The sequence below is a fragment of the Passer domesticus genome, chromosome 9 (genome assembly GCF_036417665.1).
Source record: "Passer domesticus isolate bPasDom1 chromosome 9, bPasDom1.hap1, whole genome shotgun sequence".
Classification (NCBI taxonomy): domain Eukaryota; kingdom Metazoa; phylum Chordata; class Aves; order Passeriformes; family Passeridae; genus Passer; species Passer domesticus.
The window spans coordinates 33891120-33909519 of NC_087482.1; the positions used below are offsets into that span (position 1 = coordinate 33891120).

Below are 18400 nucleotides of genomic sequence, written 5' to 3' on the forward strand. Positions count from 1 at the left end.
AGACAGATCTGTGGCAATGAGTTTACAGGGAAATTAATCAGGCTGCATTTGTAGCCTTCAACTACAGCTGGTAGGATGAGCACAGGTAGGAAAAATATGATCATAATAAAGCAAGAAAACCCCCAGATATTGTGTCTGTAATGACATCAGCAAACTTTGGTACTGTCATCACTTTTTAGATTGAATAATTCTTTCTCAAAAATACAGAAATTAATATTGAAAACCAGAGGAGTATCAATCTTCTGTGTGACAAAGAGAGCACATTCAAGGAAGAAGCACAGAGGAAGCAGCTCAAAGCTTTTCTTTATATTTCACAGAACAGATAATAACTAAAGGCAATTAAACAGATTCAAGTTATTTAATGTCACTTAATGCTACTATTTATTTTTAAAATATTACTGTATTACAAATTTTATTGCATAGAAATAATTTAATGTCAGCAAAGAGAAAGTGTGTGTTCTTGTAGGAAAGGCAAAAGTGAAGTTATTTGTTTGAAGAGCTAAGTTATAATGCCATACTTTAAAAAGACGACAGGAAATAATCAAACAAATAGAGAACTGTGGCACAGTTATCTGAAAAGTTTGCTAACATCATTAACCACTTCCACGATTTAAGATATAAAAAGAACACTTTACAAAGGAGGCAGAAAATTTCGTATCTTTGTTACAAGCACTTTTTCTTAATCAAATCCAGCCTATGTTAATTAGCACCCTGATTTGAAAGCATTTTGTGTTTTAATTGAATTTAATTCAGAGCCACCTCAATAACTACATATATTTAACAATGTTTGCTCCAAGGACATTAATATTTTTTTAACAAGGTGCTACCACATACAGGAGTTGTTTAGCCCTGCTCCTCTTTAAGTGTCAGGTTGCTGTTTCCATGGCTCTGTGTGCACAACTGCAATTCCTCCCTGCAACAACCTGAAAACAAGATGATCGTTCCCACATCTGTGCCAGCCTCAAGGACTGGCATTTATTCAAGGACTTTCATTCACCACAGCCTAACTGCCATGAATTACCATGGCAGAGCTGAGAAGTACCAATACTTCAGCAAGTCAGCTCTTGCCACACCTGTGTTATCCTTTGGTGATCTAAATGCATAGTGCATTTCTCTCTGGGTTTCCATTTCATCCAATTCATTAAATGAAAAATCAGCTTAGACTTTAACAGAAAACAAAAAAGGATGTCACGACACTGGAATTCCATTAAGTTTATCACATCAGCTAGTTGAAAACATACCAAGTCTGAAATAAACTGTTCAGGAGAAAATGCAGCTGCTGTTTCTTTTGCAAGGAATAATTTGTAAATACTTTTTACCTACAACAATGACAAATCTTTCAAAAATTTTCACAGACTGCATTACTTGATTTTAAGTACTAGAGAAAAGTAAAATATTATGTAATTATATCATGTTATCACTTGGGACATGGAGTGTGTAAGTTCTGTGTGCCTGAGCTGATCTTACTTGAACACTTCTCTAAATATTAGCAGGTTACCTCTGAAACCACTAATCTTTCAGAAGCTCAGATCCTGATACTTTCATTGTCCACTGTGATACCAAGTACTAGAAAATTCTTTCCTTCTAAAAGTTAAACAAGGGGGAAAGGAAGAAAACAAACAACCCACATCACATAGCCCGAAAGGAAAATATTATTCAGAATCCTATCAAGAAAATAATCAAAAAGCCATATGAGATCTACTGGCAGTATAAGCATCTCTAAAGATTTCTGAATGACCACAGCTGCAGAAGATGGACCATACTCCTATTTTAAACTCTGCTTCTGTTGTAAGCATGTTTTTTTTTTCCTCAGCAGAGACAGAAGAAGGCTGAGAATCCATCTTTGCACCTTCTACACTTGAGTGTTTGGGCTAAGAGCAATTGTGAGTTAAGGACTGCTACCTGTGTTAGGAAGAGGACACCCTGAAAAAGGAAATCACAAATAAGAAGTCTAAGTGGCTCTAGCTTTTTTTCCCCAGTTGTCTCTTAAGCAGAAAACCCAAAAATTATGCAAAACTATTTTAATAACTTCTCCATGCACTTCATCACTTTAGCAATAAGGGCAAATCTTTAACTGTTTCAGACTGGTTATTGTTACATCTACTGGTTATTCTGCTAATTCCAACATTTATGTGTTCCCCTTGGCTTTGCATCTACCTGGTGAAATTTCAATACTGCTTTGAAGTCCATTTTTCTTTGCATTTCTTGTATATAAGGATCATAACTAGGCCCCTTTAGATCAATCATAATTTAAGCAGTACTTAGCATATACAAAGAATCATTTTTGAAGCAATCCTACCCAAGTTCCTCTTCAAATATCTCCTGTTAGAGCTAAGCATTGAAATTAATAGCTAACAGTACTAATATTTTTCTAATCATTTCCATCCACTAGTGACTTATCTCATCAGAGTAAATTTTGCTCAGTCATAAAAGCCCATTAAAGCTGTCTAACTGAATATTGTTTTCAACGGCAACAAGGTGATTTTCTATGAAACTAAGAACTGAGGTGGTGGGCAGGAGAACTACATTTTAGTTTTCACTCTAATTCAATAAAATAGATGAAAAAGAAGTGTTTTGACAGCAAGATAAATCTAACATTCATCAAACTATTTATACTAAACAAATTGCATGAAGTCTTTACACACCAAATACACAGCCCATTCTTTCTAGTTTCCCATTTTCTCTTTAAATTTGTTTTCCTGCCTCTGGGCACTACTTTCTACAGGCCCTGCAAATGGAACGCTCTACTCTTTCAGTCACTTTGCTCACAGAAAATTCTGTTCCAATTTCTTTCAAACGAAAATAATGGCGTCCCCATAAGGAAGAAAGAATATTCAAAGTAATAATGAAGAATGGATTCAGTCAAGGGGGATGGGGTTGTGTGTATAAGATGCATCAGGTATTTGAGAGAGCTTCATTTGTCATACCATAAAGTCACAGAAATGGGCCTGAGGAGGTGACAAGTGGCAACCTCTGGCTCAAAGCAGAGATCTGGAAATCAGACCAGGACATTTGATGTGCCTCTGAACAGTCTCTAAATCAGAATCCAATAGGCAGATAAACACAAAAGAAAAAAACAACAAATTAAAATCCTCCCAGATTGCTTCACAGTTTACTTCTGTTTAGATACACCATTTTGCTAACCTACGTGTTCTTTCAGCTTAACTCTGAATTTACTGCTCTGCCACTACGCTCCTCTCTCCTCCCTGAGCAGTCACAGGGTGCGCAGAACGGGAATGCTGCACAGAAACTGAAATGTCTGGCACATTCCACCTGAGACACAGCTGCACTTGAAATGTGGAACCCTTTGTCAAGAGAGCAGTGGACAGTTGCAGAGTGACAGAGAGCAAATGGCAGCCTGGTGTCCAGAAGGGTGCTTTGTGCCACGGGTGATCCTCCCTTCGCACGCACAGCACATCCACCAGAACAATGCCCTGGCAGCACAGCAAAGAGACCACACTGAAAGATCTGGCCCAGCCCGATTTGAAACAAGAAAAATCACAAAACAATAGAAAAACACAATTTCAAAGTAAAACTCTAACTGAGAAAAACAAAAATGTGAGAGTGAAATAACCGTAGTTAGACCATTATTGTTGCAAAATTAAAAGCAGATTTACATTTCAAGAAATATCAAATATCAACATTGTAATAGAAAGAAAAATAAAGCTTTTCTAGTCTTGTTCCAAGTATTTTGTGCTGTCTGCTTTTATTTGCTCTTTATGCAAACTGAGAACTGCCAAGAAGTCAATCATTTCACAACCCTTCTTTATAAACAGATTTGTTTAACCAAAAAAAGCAGATTGCAATAAATAACTACTATAATCACCCTTCCTCTCCATTTTTATTAGGTTTTCTATATTAATATGTGTATGCTGAACACATCAGTTATCCACTTACAGTACAGACTTTACCTATTTTTCTAATCCATTTCCTCCATTGACAGGACTATGCTCACAATTCAAAAAACTTCTTTGTAGACATTTACTTATTTCACAGTTCATTAACCTTCAAATAGCACACCTGCCAGTTTGCAGGTGTGTTATCTAAAGCAATGATACACTAAGTGCTAAAGTATGTTTGTGTCAGAAATGCTTATGAAAGTAATGTTTTTCTCCTCTGAGCTACCCAGCTGAGTTGAATTTATTTGCATCAATTTATAATGGGTTTTTTTCCTGAAGGTAAGGGCAGTAGTTAAGCACCAGTCACTGCAAATATGTCCAAAAAAGAATAAAACTGTACTGTCTACCACTTCTTAAAGTATACAAATGGCTGTTTTTAATCTTTATAAAAAATTGAAAAGGATTATTCACTCTAACTTCTTTCCTTCTGCAGTAACACTACCAGGCTTCATCTAAAAATTAACATCTTTTAACAGCTTTTTCACACAGCAGGGAAAACCTCACTAAGTGTCATATTCTTCCTTTTAACAGTTCTCTGTGGAGCACAGTGACATTTTCAGTTTTCTGAGGCTGGACTAGCCTCACATTGGCTCATTTTCATCTGACCTCAGGGTTTTCACATCATTAATAAAGAGATGATCAAAACAAAGGGCATATACATTAGGGTAGGAAAATTTTGCATAGTTTGGCACTATTATCATATATGACCTTAAAAATGGAACAAAATGAAATGCACGTAGCAGAGGTGGTGAACCTTCTAAGGACTGCTTCCAAACATTTTTCCTACTGGCAGCAAACCATTTTCAGACCTCCCAACTCTGGCCACCGTGATAGTTACTGCTATATGGGGTTTATTTCTTTTTGTTTCAGCTGTCAAAAAAATCTTCAAGTGATAGCTTTTTAAGTCAGCTAAACATATTGAAATCAAAACAAAACACTGACATCACTGGGACAACAGAAACACCACTCAGAAAGAATATTGTGTTTAGTTTCTAGGCTTGTTTACCAATGGTTTTAACTTCTTTCACATTATGTCACAAATTGCCATTGCACCTGAAACCTGATCAAAAACTCATCCAAAAAATTCAAGTGCCCTTTTATTTCTGATGACCTGGTATAACACATGTCAACCAACTAAATCTGCTAGTCATGCCTCAATAGTAGTCAGTATTCTTCAAGATGAAGATCATCATAACTCTGCTTACACTTCATTTCTTACTGTTGAAACCAACTGTGCAAGCTAGAGCTCAAACTTAAACTACACTTTTAAAGCAGTAATATTTTTCTGAGCTAAATTTGCTAAGACATCATTAAAATTCCAAACATGAAATTATACCCCCAAAAAATCCATTCTACTGAATAACAAACACTGGTAGAATTTGCCAACAAATAGAGTGAAACCAATGAACTTCCAGGGATACATGAACTACAAAAAATATGTTACAACATGTTGTTTCTAAGCTTCATGCCCTACCTGAGCTGGCTTGTAAGAACCATGTGGGTAGGTGGAGGGCTGGCTATCAACTGGAATCAGGACACTCCAGCAGAGCCAGCACTGCATCCCAGGGGTTAATACTGCAACCAGTCCTGTTCCATGTCTTCATTAATGATCTGGGTGATGGGGTAGAGTGCAGCCTTAGCAAGTGCTGGTGGAAAAAATGTAGAAAGGGCAACTGATACAGCAGAGGGTCATGCTGCTGTTCAGAGGGATTTTGACAAGCTGGAGAAACGTGCTCACATGAACCTCATGGAGTTAAGAGAAACGAAAGGTGAAGTCCTGAACCAGGAGAGAAACAATGCCAAGCACCTGCTGGAGTTCATTAGCTGGAAAGCAGCTTTGCAGAAAAGGACTTCGGGGTGCAGGTGGCCACAATGGAGAGCACCAGGAATGTGGCCCTGTAGGGACACACTAACAGCATCCTGGGCTCATGAGGGGTTTAGAGAGGTGATCCTTCTCTTCTATCAGTCACTGTTCAGGCCACACCTGAGATATCATGTCCAGCTCTGGGCATACTGAAGACATCCAAGTGAAAGGCCACAAAAAAATGAAAGGATTAAGGGCTTTATTAAAGCATTGGAGCATCTCTCATATCACAAAAGCCTGAGAGAGCTGAGCTGTTTAGCCTAGAAATGTGAATGGGACATCTTATCACTGTGTATAAATATCTGAAGGAAGGCTGTAAACACGGAGCCAGACTGTTCTGTGGTTCCCAGTGAGAGGACAAGATGCAATGGCACAAACTGAAACCCAGGGGTTTCCCTCTGAATACTGGAAACACTAACACTGACCCATGTGGCCCAAAGAGGCTGGAGAGTCTCATGCCTTGAGAAATTCAAGATACATCTGGATTTGGTCCTGGAAAGCTGGCTCTAGGTGGCCCTGCTCGAGCAGGGGTGTTGGACCAGATGAGCCCCAGAGCTCCCTTCCCTTCAATCATGACATGATTCTGTCACTCACATCCCGTTGCATCATATGCAGCTGCTTCAGCAAAACCTGAAGATAACCTGCAGAGTACCATTAAGCTAAATAATAATAAAATGCTTCTTATGAAATAACTGAGAGCCTGTGGAGGGCTTCTTTCATTCCAGGATTTACTATGCTAATTTAATTACAACAAGGTGATTACAAAGTAATCCTATTTAGGCAGGAAGTTGACACTGCAACTCTGAACACCTTACTCAGCAGAGGATTAGAACAGTCTTTTGGTGGTTACTTTCACCTCCAGAAAGAAGCACTTCAAGGCAAGTAATGAATATGTTTAAGGACACAAGACTGTACAAAAACTGTTCTACAAATAGACTGTGTAGACACGCAGGAAGAAAGGTGTGTGGCTTAATGCAGACCAAAATGTTATTAGCTTTCCTTGTCTGGGAATGACCAACAACAATAGTTTGTACAGTACAAAATTTCTTCCCTAATGACTTCCACCTGCTGGAGGGCTGCCATTTGCCCTGCATCGCCCTGCAGCTGCTTTCCTATCTACTGCTGGAAACCACTGCCCTTATCATATCCCTTTAGATAAGACCTGAGGACTGGAGATGGATCATACAGTTGCTCTAAGCAACCACAATCTTTTCCCAGTTCCCAGAGAACCAGATCTGCTGTGTCTAGAAGCACTGCTGCATTGCTACCACAGCACAGTCCAGGCCTGATCACGTAAAAGGTTCACAGCCTTGTGCAGAAACTAAGAGGCATTAGGTATCTCTCAGAAGCCAATTGTTTCTGCACCAGGATTGCAGAATCCCAGCAGCTCCTCATCCAGAACACTGTAAATCAGCTCTTTGTACCACTGCCCATCATCCAGCCAGATTGTAACACACTGAGTACAAGCCAGTGTGATAAGGGATTAGGAAGTGTAATCAGTGGAGAACCAATGGAATTCATCACCATCCTCAGCAGTACAATAGGTCATATAAGGCTTGCAAAACAGATTTGCACAGCCCAATATTGAAAATACTCCATCTTTCCTACTCAAATTCTAGACTGAGATCATTGAAATTGCTGGAGTCATTGTCCTGGTTCTGTTGTGATTACTTTGTATTGTACACATATGATGGCTGGCCCATGAAACACAAGCTGGAAATGCCAAATTTCATCTGTACCTTCTTGGCATGCAGAGCACAAGACATACAGCGAAAAGGGATAATCAGAATCTTAGAAAGATTTACTTCCTGTTTCCACAAAAAGGACAAGTTTAAGCCATTTTTTTCCTAGAGTTTTGGTAGCCAGACATTTGAAACATTCTATAAGATTCCTGTGTACCTTAAATAATATACTTCTCTGAATAGAAACTATTTGCTCTGTATGACTAAATTCCACAGCTATTTGCTTCCTGAAAGAAACAAATACATTAAAAATAAAATAATGAAGTTTTAATAGCAATCAATATAACCAGTATTGTGTGCTCCAAGACTATGAAGTTTTTTAAAACGCCAGGAAAATAGTTAATGGACATTTTAAACAGTGGATTTACATACTCCCTTAAATGAGACAACTATCTCAAATAGGTATTCCATTTTTATCCATATTTTTATGGTCTGATTTTGTAGATACATAAATAATTAATACACTGATCTGTTTTAAAGAATGAAATTACTCATATTGTAAAATATATGTTGGCTGCACTAGAAAAAAATAACCAGAGATGAAAAAAATTCACCTTTCAACAAATCCCTTCAAAATACATCTATAGCTTCATCCTTCAGAACAAAAATGCACAGAAGTAAGGGAGCCTCAACCACAGCAACCAAAAGAGAAGCTCAGCCACCTAACAGATGAGCAATCAGGTCATGATATCACAACAATCAAGTCATTAAGGTTCACCTCCCCCCACTGAAGCCAATGAGAATTAGACACAAACATTTTCTTAAAAGCTTATAAGCACTTCTAAAAAGTTCTAGAATGAGAGCAGGTGTACTACCAAAATTATATATACACCAAATACATTGGCATTTAAGTTGTTTTAAATTTTTCATTATTCTTTAACAACTTTTCTGCCACACAGACCTGAATCAAACACATCAAAACCTTGATACTGGCCATGAACTCAATATTTCTATTGCATTTCATGATTAGGAAATACAATACCTCTGTCTGAAGTATGGCAGCTCTCTGTTCTTTGGCAGTAAGGGACTCTTTAAGCACTTCAATGTGTTGCTTGCAATCTGAATTCTGATTGCTAAGGGTTTCAAGCTTAGTTTGTAAGGCAAGAAGTTCTGATTCTTTCTTTGAGAGTTCTTGTTTCAGTTGATCAATCTGCAGTGGGGGGAAAAAAAGTTAGGTCATTAATTTTGTCTCCAATTCATAGCTCTGCTGGAAATCTGAAAGGTGTGAATGACCATGATATGACAAATCAGACACCTGTGAATTCTGGAACAGAATTAAGGTTCAGACTTTTTATACTCACACCTCCAATTGTGTTTCTTGCAATTTAATGTACTCTGTCTTAAGAATGAATGCCCTGTTGTTGCAGAAGTTAAAAGGAAAATCATAAAGATGATTTGGCCTATAAATTTACCACGGACCTCACTTAAGTTCAAAGGCATGTATCCCATGTGAGGCAAGTCTGGCAGGACAGCAAAAATGCACAGGAAAAAAAGTATTCATAAAAGTATAAATTCAATCCTTCCAACAGCATGATTCCCATGACTTATCATTGGCCAGAATGAATCAGGAATTTTTTGGAAGTCTGATAAAGAAAAACCAGCATCTTAAGGACAGGAAAACAGAAAAGTGGACTTTTAATCTTACTCTTTGCAAATTTGTTGCTGCCCACCATCCCCACCTCCTATTTTTCTCCCTGGCAGTTCACATGGAATTCTCAGGTAGTAGAAAAGCCAAGCCAAGCAGCCTAACTTAAGAGAAGTCTGGGGAAAACATTATCCAAAATTCTACACAATGAAGGCTCTGAGATTATAAAAGCTTGTCCCAGAGGAAACAGCAGAAACACAATACTAGGACAGGGCTTCTGAATTTAAGTGAATTTAAGGTTCATCAGTAAATGTCATGGAATTGTGATTACTCTCCTCTTTCCACAATGATAAATGGGAAGAATAGCCAAAGAACACAAAATTCTGGTGGATTTAGCATATATGAATCAGAGCAAAGCACTGGACTACATGCAGAAAGATGTGTATAGGTGAAAGGATGGTGAATTAGGTGGTATATAACTACTCCTAAATTCCTGTGGTATAACACTGGTCACCAGCTGAATCCAGATGCATCACCTCATGAGGATTATTTGAAATAAAATGCCTCACTGCATCTGCATAACTCAGAGAAATCACTTCCTTTATATGAAGAGCTCTTTTCCATGTCCCAATAGACACTTGGGATGCAAGAAATCTAGAAGTGGTAGATGGAAGATGATTCAGAAATCCCCAGGGGAAAAAAAAAGTATATCCACAGGTTGATCCTACTCAACCACATTCCAAAGATCCACATACTAAAACATTTGACAAATTCAGTGTTGCAGGATACTGGAAATACTCACTGCTGATCAAAATGTTCCTATTTTGTTTTACATTAAAAATTAAATTTAAAAACAATGATTCTTCCAGCTACAGTCCATATGTACATCTTAATATATTTATTCCTTATTTCTTTTTATAAATCCCAATATGTTTGCATTGTTCCTTAAGGTGCTCAGTAACTCACCCATGAGTTACTGTATAGAATCAAGAATCTACCCTGGCACTAAAAAGGAATAACCTTTAATGTCTGAAAATATCAAAATCAGAAAAGAAGCATACAAAAACCAGACACAAAGAAAGAATGCAATTAAAAGCTGCTAGAGAAAGCTTTTTCTGGAAAGCAAAGCACCTTCCTCCATCCCTTGCCAGAACATGTAAGCAAGTATGGCAACCAAGAGAAAATGGATAGAAAATGAACAATGGGAAAATCTGTCTGCAAGATACAAAGACAAAACGTGGATCTGCAGCCAATCTGAATTACATCACAGGCTTTATATGAGATGCATGTGAATATCACAGATGCTCAATCTCTTCTAGAAACGCTTCCCCTTCTCTCCATGACACAATCCACACCCTGAGAAATAATAAAAAAAATTTTAAAGGCTTTGCTTTCATTGCAGGTGTGTTCTTTGTGTTTTAGGAACAGAATCTGTTTAGTGTAAAGTTCTGGCTACAAGATCTACAAATTGTCAGAAGTCTGAAAATGTGTTATAGCTCACAAAAAAAATTAAGAGTTAAAACACAAGCCAAACACACAAAGATTGTTGAATAAATACGCTGATGTCTTTTTAAAATAAAGTATCATGGTGGAAAAGTACTAAGATTTCTATTTTAAAGACTGCCCCAAAAATAGAGTTATAATAAAAAACTATAATACTTATATTAAGAAAATTTAAGCATGGGTATATTCACTTTTTTAAAGTTCTGCAATATCTCAGTGTGTAAAAAAACTAATTAAACAGGACATCAAATAGATTGTTGCCTCTAACAGATATGCAAACATTTTAGCTGTATCTAAAGTGATGTTGAAGACCAGCAGTCATGATTGAATGAAACCTCATAGTTTCACATAATACATATATAATAGATTTTTATACTTTTTAAGGACCAAAATGAAGATAACCTACAAGTTTGGATGTAAGTGCTATAGCACCAAAAACCTCCAAGTTTGTCCTCTGACCCTGACCTTCCCACTATCTCACATATTTCATGTGTGTAATTTGCCTGTCACCACTGTCTCAATGTTGCCCAATATGATCTTGCTTCACCTCCTTTCCTGAAACCTTAATTCCTTTTTCTTCCTTCTCAATTTACGATTCTGTCACCTCCCATAATTTCAGTTCGTTAAAACCCATTAATTTTCCATTTCCAGAAAACCATAATGGGTGTTCTTCTGTTGTTTTTTTTTTTTTTCACAGCAAATTCTTATGTGACATTATGCAGAGTGACCAGAAAACAAAGAGGAAAAACTCAGAACTTTTCTTCCGAATTTTGCACATTAAAATGAATGGCCTAAATCTTTAAATAAATTCCATTAAATGAAACTGTGCTGATTAATGCATCATAAGACTTGGTATGATGCAACAAATGACAACTGATTTTGAAGTCAAGGATTTAAGAAAAGGAGTAGCAATGCAAATCATGTGCCTGCATACAAGTCCATCAGTAGATTCTACAGGTCATGTTGGTAAGGGTCTGGTTTTAAACTGGTTGTTAAATTTCCAGGCCTACCCATACAAAAATAAAATTCTGTAGTTCTTTCCCTCTTCTTTTTGTTTGTGGGTTTTTTTGTTTGTTTGGGTTTTTTTGTGGGTTTTTTTTGTTTGGCTGGTTGGTTGGTTTTGGGGGTTTTTTGTTTGGTTTTGTTGGTTTTTGGTTTTGTTTTTTTTTCCTAGAGGATCTCCTAGAACTTGCATGCTCCCTTCATTCAGTATGGAAAGCCCTTACATGCAGACATTGATCACAGAGTATCTTATTACTGCTTTGTCAATACTTAAATCTCATTTTACTGATAATTTGCTGAAATTGTACTAATCCACCACTAGATTTTCATACCCATCCCAGTGGATAGCATAAGAGTTCTAATACTCAAAGGACTACTTAAATGCCAAGTGCAAACTCACGCCTGGAAAAAAAAAAGCATCTGTGTTCATTTCAATATGTGTCTGACAGCCAAAGGATGAACCCTAGTAAGGGAAGAAAGTCTTCTAGAACAGATATTATTATTAAAAGCACATATCATCCTATATGTTTTATTTATATTCTCAATTAGGATATTTGAAGGTGCAGATCTCTTGGTTTTGATAATTTCTGTATTATGTGAGTAATGACAAGTTTTCTCCCTTCAAAAACTGAGCAAGGAGAGGCCTTATCAAGTGGGAAAGAAAAAAAATCTGAGCAAGTCTTCTTTCTCATTTTTACAACTTATTTTAACTGCAAGTCACAATTAAAGCCTATATATTTGGAAGGAGTGAATATTACTAAAAAATATTTAAGAAAAGAAACACTTCCAAACATTCTCTGCCACTCATGTAAATAAATCATGTTCAGTATTTGCCTTCATTTAACACCTTCCCATTTATTTAAATCAAGAACAGATTGAAAACAAGTGATACTTCAGGAATAAATGAAAAGTATTAAGGGCTTCAAGCACCTCAGAAGAGTTTTGTACTGCTCTTTGCCATCAATTTTGTTTATCAGAATTTATCAATGATCTCAGTTTCAACAGATCAGGTACAGCAAGATCTGTTTGCTGACAGCTCCAAAAATACTTTTCCACCTTGAAAGGTTCTCAGATGAGTGATAAAAATAACATCTTCTGCTGCAAATCTTAATTTCAAGTGGAAGAAAAAGACTAGTGAAAGAAAACAGACAAAGCTTCATCAGAATATGGCATTTATGAAAGATCAGAAGGCTGTGACAAAATAATGCATATTTGATACTCTTCTTATTTATCTGCTTTCTGTGGTACAGAAATATATTGAAGCTTTTCCTCACAAAAACATCAAGAGAGTGGTAAGGTTCTAGGCTTTATACCTTATTTTTATATCAATAGATTTGCTGACATGCATTGGGAGTTTTGCTCTAAGTCACTAAAACTGAATTGCTTTGAAATTAATAATGTTTAGGTTAGCAATACAATATTCCTGATGACCATGCCACTTTAGGAGCTTTAGTTATTTTTCAGTAGCTTAAGAGCTACTTTTGTCCAACAGAATAGATATATCCTTTGATCATTAATTTTTCTTAATAAATCTGCATTAATTCCACATGAGCACTAACACTTTCATTTCTTCTGTAGCAAAAATCCCCAAACAATGAACAAGCAATAAGGTTTTGTGAGTTTGAAACCAGGAAATGTGTCACATCACTTCATATTTACTACCTGCCTGTGGTCAGCTCCTAATAATCGAGGTACAGTAAGTTGAAATCAAAGGAACAAAGTCATTAAATTGCTAGTCTTGAAAATATGAGCAGAATACAATTTGGTATCACCTATGAAACAAGTTCTTACTGCAAAATGACATCAAAAGCTAAAATCAAATCATTTTCATTTCTCCAAAATGTTTCACTCCTTCACATCTACTGATTATTATATAGTAGAGATTTACCAAAAGGAGACATGCAGCTTCTTGCATTGGAAATGGTCACACTAAAACTTTTCTTTCCATTATTTAAACAGTCTTAATCTCTTTTGTAAATATATCCTACCTTATTTTTCATGAACTTTGAGTGACTCTTGTAAACTTCTATTTGTTTGATTTCTTCTTCTCGGTCCTCTGTATTCAGAACTCCATTTGTCTTTAACATCTGTATTTCATCTTCAAGATCTCTTATATTGCGCTCAAGTGAAGCTATTTTTGTATCCTAAGTTACAAAAAAAGAATATTGAAAATTATACGAGACATATATTAAAGATTAACAAAAGCATATCTGTACTTGAGTGAATATCAAATAATGAGACAGCAAAAATAGATGGTAGAAATAGAGAATCCACATAAACCAGAAACAATTCTATCAGTTTTAGCTTAAAGAAATGCAGAATTCAGACCAGATCACTTCCACCACAGTTGCACAGTCTGTACAGAATACATTGTGGTCAAAATTCCATTTAATTCCTACACAGAGATGAAGGGAGAATAGCAGATGCCCTATTTTTCCACATATGTATGATAACAAACCTTGTTATCATTAGTAACCATCTAGGCCTGGCTATTCTTCCAAGCCCTTCAACACCAAGTTGAGCCTGGAGAGACCAGCCCCTGTCTCTGCAAGGCAAAGGCTCAGCCATTGTGGGTCCCTGCTTCTCTGGAGCTCTGCCTGCTCTCAGGAGGGAGAAGGGTTGTGTCCTCAGATATTTTTCCTTGACTAATCCAGCCACATCACTAAGAGAGGATTTAGCACTTTTTATTGTGAGTCCCAAGATCAACAAAACCACAACCACGAAAAATTTCTACATCCCAGCCAATGGCTGCCATGTGTGCCAGCACCACTCTGGAAAACAGTGATAATTTTTTGTTATTTCCAGTCATTTGGGAATTGGCTAAGTCCCTTTTGTGAGAGCCAGAAAGATTACAAAAGTGATTACACAAATTTGTCACAAATTTCTGTTTGAAAGAACATTGCAGAATTACTCATTAAGAAATCTGTTCAACAACATAAAGGATCAACCACCCATAAAATATTAGAGATCAATTGTACCATTAAGATCAATATAAAATAACAAATTTAAAATTAAATTAAATTTAAATTAAAATTTTAAAAATAGAAAAAACACCACACAAAATCCAGTGTGATTCACTAAGACCAGGTTATTAAGTTAGAAAGCTAATTAGGAAAAAAATACAAATGGAATTGATGCTTTAACAGGGATAAGCTAAGCTTGAACCACTGCAACTTTTTTTTGCTGCTTTCTTTAGATGGCCTAAAAACCAGCAAAAACCCCAACTCCTGTAATAACTTCTTTCATAATAAAGCTAGGCACACACTTCAAGATACAGAGGAGTCTGGATGAAGTTCCAAAAAGGATCTGAATTTTTGGTACTGAAGTGAAAAAGAATCTCAGGTTATTTTTGAAGACCACTGTTATAGATCCATACAGAATGACAGCCAAGGACTAAGCAATGTCATTTAGATAGCCCACTGTCATTCCTGTAACATTTCTGCTTTTATCTTTATAGTCAACAATAAATCTCAAACTGAGAGAAGTTTTCTTTTTATTATAATTTTTCAATTCATTTAAATTCCAAAACAGGAAGTAAAGTATTGAGGTGGAATGAAAAAGGGAAGAATTCTCATTGAATCTTATCATTTAAAGAAGTTGCACAAAAAGCAAAATACAGAAAAGATACAGAAGTATTTAAAAGCTCTTCAGACTTAAACAGCACAAAAATAGTTGTAGATCTCACAGATACTATAAACAATTCAGCCTGCTCCATTAGACTTCATTTCAGAAATATTTTCATCCTATTTTTGAAGATAAAAGCAAAACCTAAGCTTCATTACACTTTGGAATGATTTTGCAATGAAATATATTAATACTTACATGACCTGCTGTGACATGACATCTGGGAATAGTCTTCATCAAGTCTGCCCAGCTAAGTCTATAAGAGCCTGCCTTTTTGTACTGCCTTTGTATTTTACATGTTTGCAAATACAATATGGCAGAAACAATTTTAGCACAGCCTACTACACTCTTTAGAAGGTTCATACATCACAGAATAACATTTGAACTTTATGAGAAAAATCTAAAATAACTTGTGGAAGCATTTTCTGTACTTTTTCTTCATCATAAAATTGAAATCTCAGAGGAAAAGTTTGTTTTTAATCAATCTTTGCATACTGTGATTAGAGATGTGTAAAACCTATTTTCCTAGGTCTTGAAAATTTGTCACTGAGTTCTACATTAGCTTTTTATTGAAACAGGAGCCAGAAATTTCACAAGTTTTGTGAAACTCAAAGGTGCTGTTCCTACTACAGGAAACCTTACAGGTTTCCAGCCTGGACAATTGCTGCAAAGTGAAGAACTTCATAGGTCAAAGATAAAACAGAGAGCCCAGAGCTCCCAGTGGTACTGCTACAAGAGAGCTGGGCTGGCATACAGGATGCACAGAAAGTCAGGCAGTGCTTTGCATTTGGTAAAAGTTCTGGCACATTCCTATAAAAATCTCCTGATTAAGCTGAATCAGCATTTTCCCACAGAAAATTTCAACTGGAAAATTTTCAACCAGTCTTGTTGGGGCACAGGGTCCAGCAAGCTTTCAGAAACTGAAATGGGAACAGATGCAATATTTCCTTCAAAGCTCTATGATTTATCCCCATTAGCAATATTCTAAAAAAACTATACAGGTCTGTCTTGAATCACAACAAAGATTCCTTTGCAATATTAAGGAAGCAGCTTAGTATTAAATGGTACTAATAACATCTCCTGATTTCTAGAACAATACAGCATTTGTTCAGATTTTTTTCAGTCAGGCCCTCTAAATCTGTTAAAAGACGTAAGATTATGTAGCAGGATTTGTGACAGAGATCAGGGCACTCACCCTAATCTATCCCCTCCTTCCAGCAGTAACCAATACTTCTTCCTTATCTCCTTTATTAGAATGGTGTTGCAGATATTCTGTGAGAGGCTGGGGCTATTCAGGTTTCTGCTGGCTGGCCCTAGCAGAAACCCACCTCTTTTGGAATGTGAAAAAAAATTAGTACATGTCCTGATGTTGAAGAAAACAGTATTTCACAATAGAAAAAGTCTAACAAGTGAGTTTCCACAATGATGTCTCCTTAATTATATCAGTCCTTATAAGACTCCTGTAGCACCTTTCCTGAAATCTGAGGGGCAGGAAAAGTTCAAAACATTTGTAAATAACCACAGAATCACAGACTAGTCTGAGTTGGATTGGACCCACAAGGATCATCAAGTCCAACCCTATATAATACAGCATTCCAGGCTGTCTTATTCTGAAAGGAAAAGTAAGGAAATGCTACTGCTCATCATTTGAGACACATGATAAATGTAAATTACATCTGCATAATTTTGCTTGTAGGGCATTCAACAAGTAATCAAAAGGAAATATTTGAAACATCACATTTAATAAAGCTTGAATTTAAACACACTTATGTGCATGGACTATCAATCGGCCATACACAATTACTGTATGAATTTTTACCTTGTCAATTTAATACAGAGAATATTCAGGTTTTTCTTTGAAGATAAGGGAAGTGAAAGTTCATGCAATCTTAACAACAGAGTATGTTGCACTGCAAACACACACACACTTCTCTAGAAGCAAACCCATACCTGAAATATCACAGCTGGATCAATACATAAAGATGGCTCTTTCTGCAAGTGAGGTAAACCACAAATATTTCCACTTACTTTACAGCTTACATTTATAAAGACTCCATAGTTGCTTTCAATATCCTATCCTTAAGGTGAGTTCCAGGCCATATTTGTAAGCAATTTCTTATTTTCTCTCTCAAGTACTATCACTGTTTTAGTGCTGATAGAATTAGATCATAGCAACATGTAATGGCTGGGTTGGAAGCAGCTTTTAAAGGTCATCTAACCCAAGCCCCTGCCAGGGGCAGGGACACCTTCCACTATCCCAGGTTGCTCCAAGCCCCATCCAGCCTGGCCAGGAGCACCTTCATGGAAGGGACATCCACAGCTTCTCTGGGCAACCTGTGCCAGGGCCCCACTACACCCATCATAAAATTCTTTTTCTCCATGTGTCCAATCTAAATTTATCCTATTTCAGTTTAAAACCATTGTTCCTTGTCCTATCACATCAGGCCCTATTGAAAGGTCTGTCCCCACCTTTCCCCTTCCAGTACTGAAAGGCTGCCAGGCCACTGAGAGCCTTCCCCAGGCTGAGCAGCCCAACTGAGCCAGCCTGTCTGCCCAGGAGAGCTGCTCCAGCCCTCGGCTCACTGCTGTGCCTCTCCTCTGCACTGGCTCCAACAGATCCATGTCTTTTTTTGTCCTGTGGAGCCCAGAACAGAAGGCAGCACTCCAGGTGGGGCCTCGAGAGATGAGCAAGTTTTGACCTGATTCATTTGCTCAGGAGTACTTACCATAAATTCAAGTGAAAAGGGTGTTTCCTTTTAACCTTTTTTTAAATTATATTAATAGGTGTTAATCAACATTGACTATCACTGATATTCAGGATACATTCAAAGATATCAGTCATCTGGCATTTGCCAGCACACAATATGGAAGGGAATTACATAGATGCAATTGGAAATAAAGGAAAGGATTTCCATGCACCATTTTATTTTATACTTTAACAGACTAAAACTTAGGCATGAGGGGGAAAAAAAATGCAGTTTAATCACATATATCTGCAGTCACAAAGTCAAAAGCAACCACTGCAACAAAACTAGACTAGTCTGAGGGTATAATAGGAGCATGTGAGAGAAGGAAGCCTCCTGCCCTCTCTTAGTTTTGTGACTCTGCTTTCTAGAATTAAAAAAGCTTCTGGAGAATAAGGTCAGTTGCAGAAAAGAGAACAGAGTAAAGAGTGTAAGTG

At 36.9% G+C, this 18400-nt stretch overlaps 1 protein-coding gene across 18 annotated transcripts in view; it reads right to left on the reverse strand.

Annotated features, from left to right (window-relative positions):
* Window positions 1–18400, reverse strand: part of ERC2 (ELKS/RAB6-interacting/CAST family member 2) — a 421439-nt gene that overhangs the window by 310325 nt on the left and 92714 nt on the right. For all 18 annotated transcript variants that reach the window (XR_010368539.1, XR_010368528.1, XR_010368540.1 and 15 more), the window contains 2 exons: window positions 13584–13739; window positions 8488–8655 (listed from right to left, as the gene is read on the reverse strand). Coding sequence is in view for 2 of the 18 variants with exons in the window: in XM_064432578.1 (XP_064288648.1) it covers window positions 8488–8655; window positions 13584–13739 (324 nt within the window). In the remaining 16 variants the exon portion in view is untranslated. The remainder of the gene's footprint in view (window positions 1–8487; window positions 8656–13583; window positions 13740–18400) is intronic.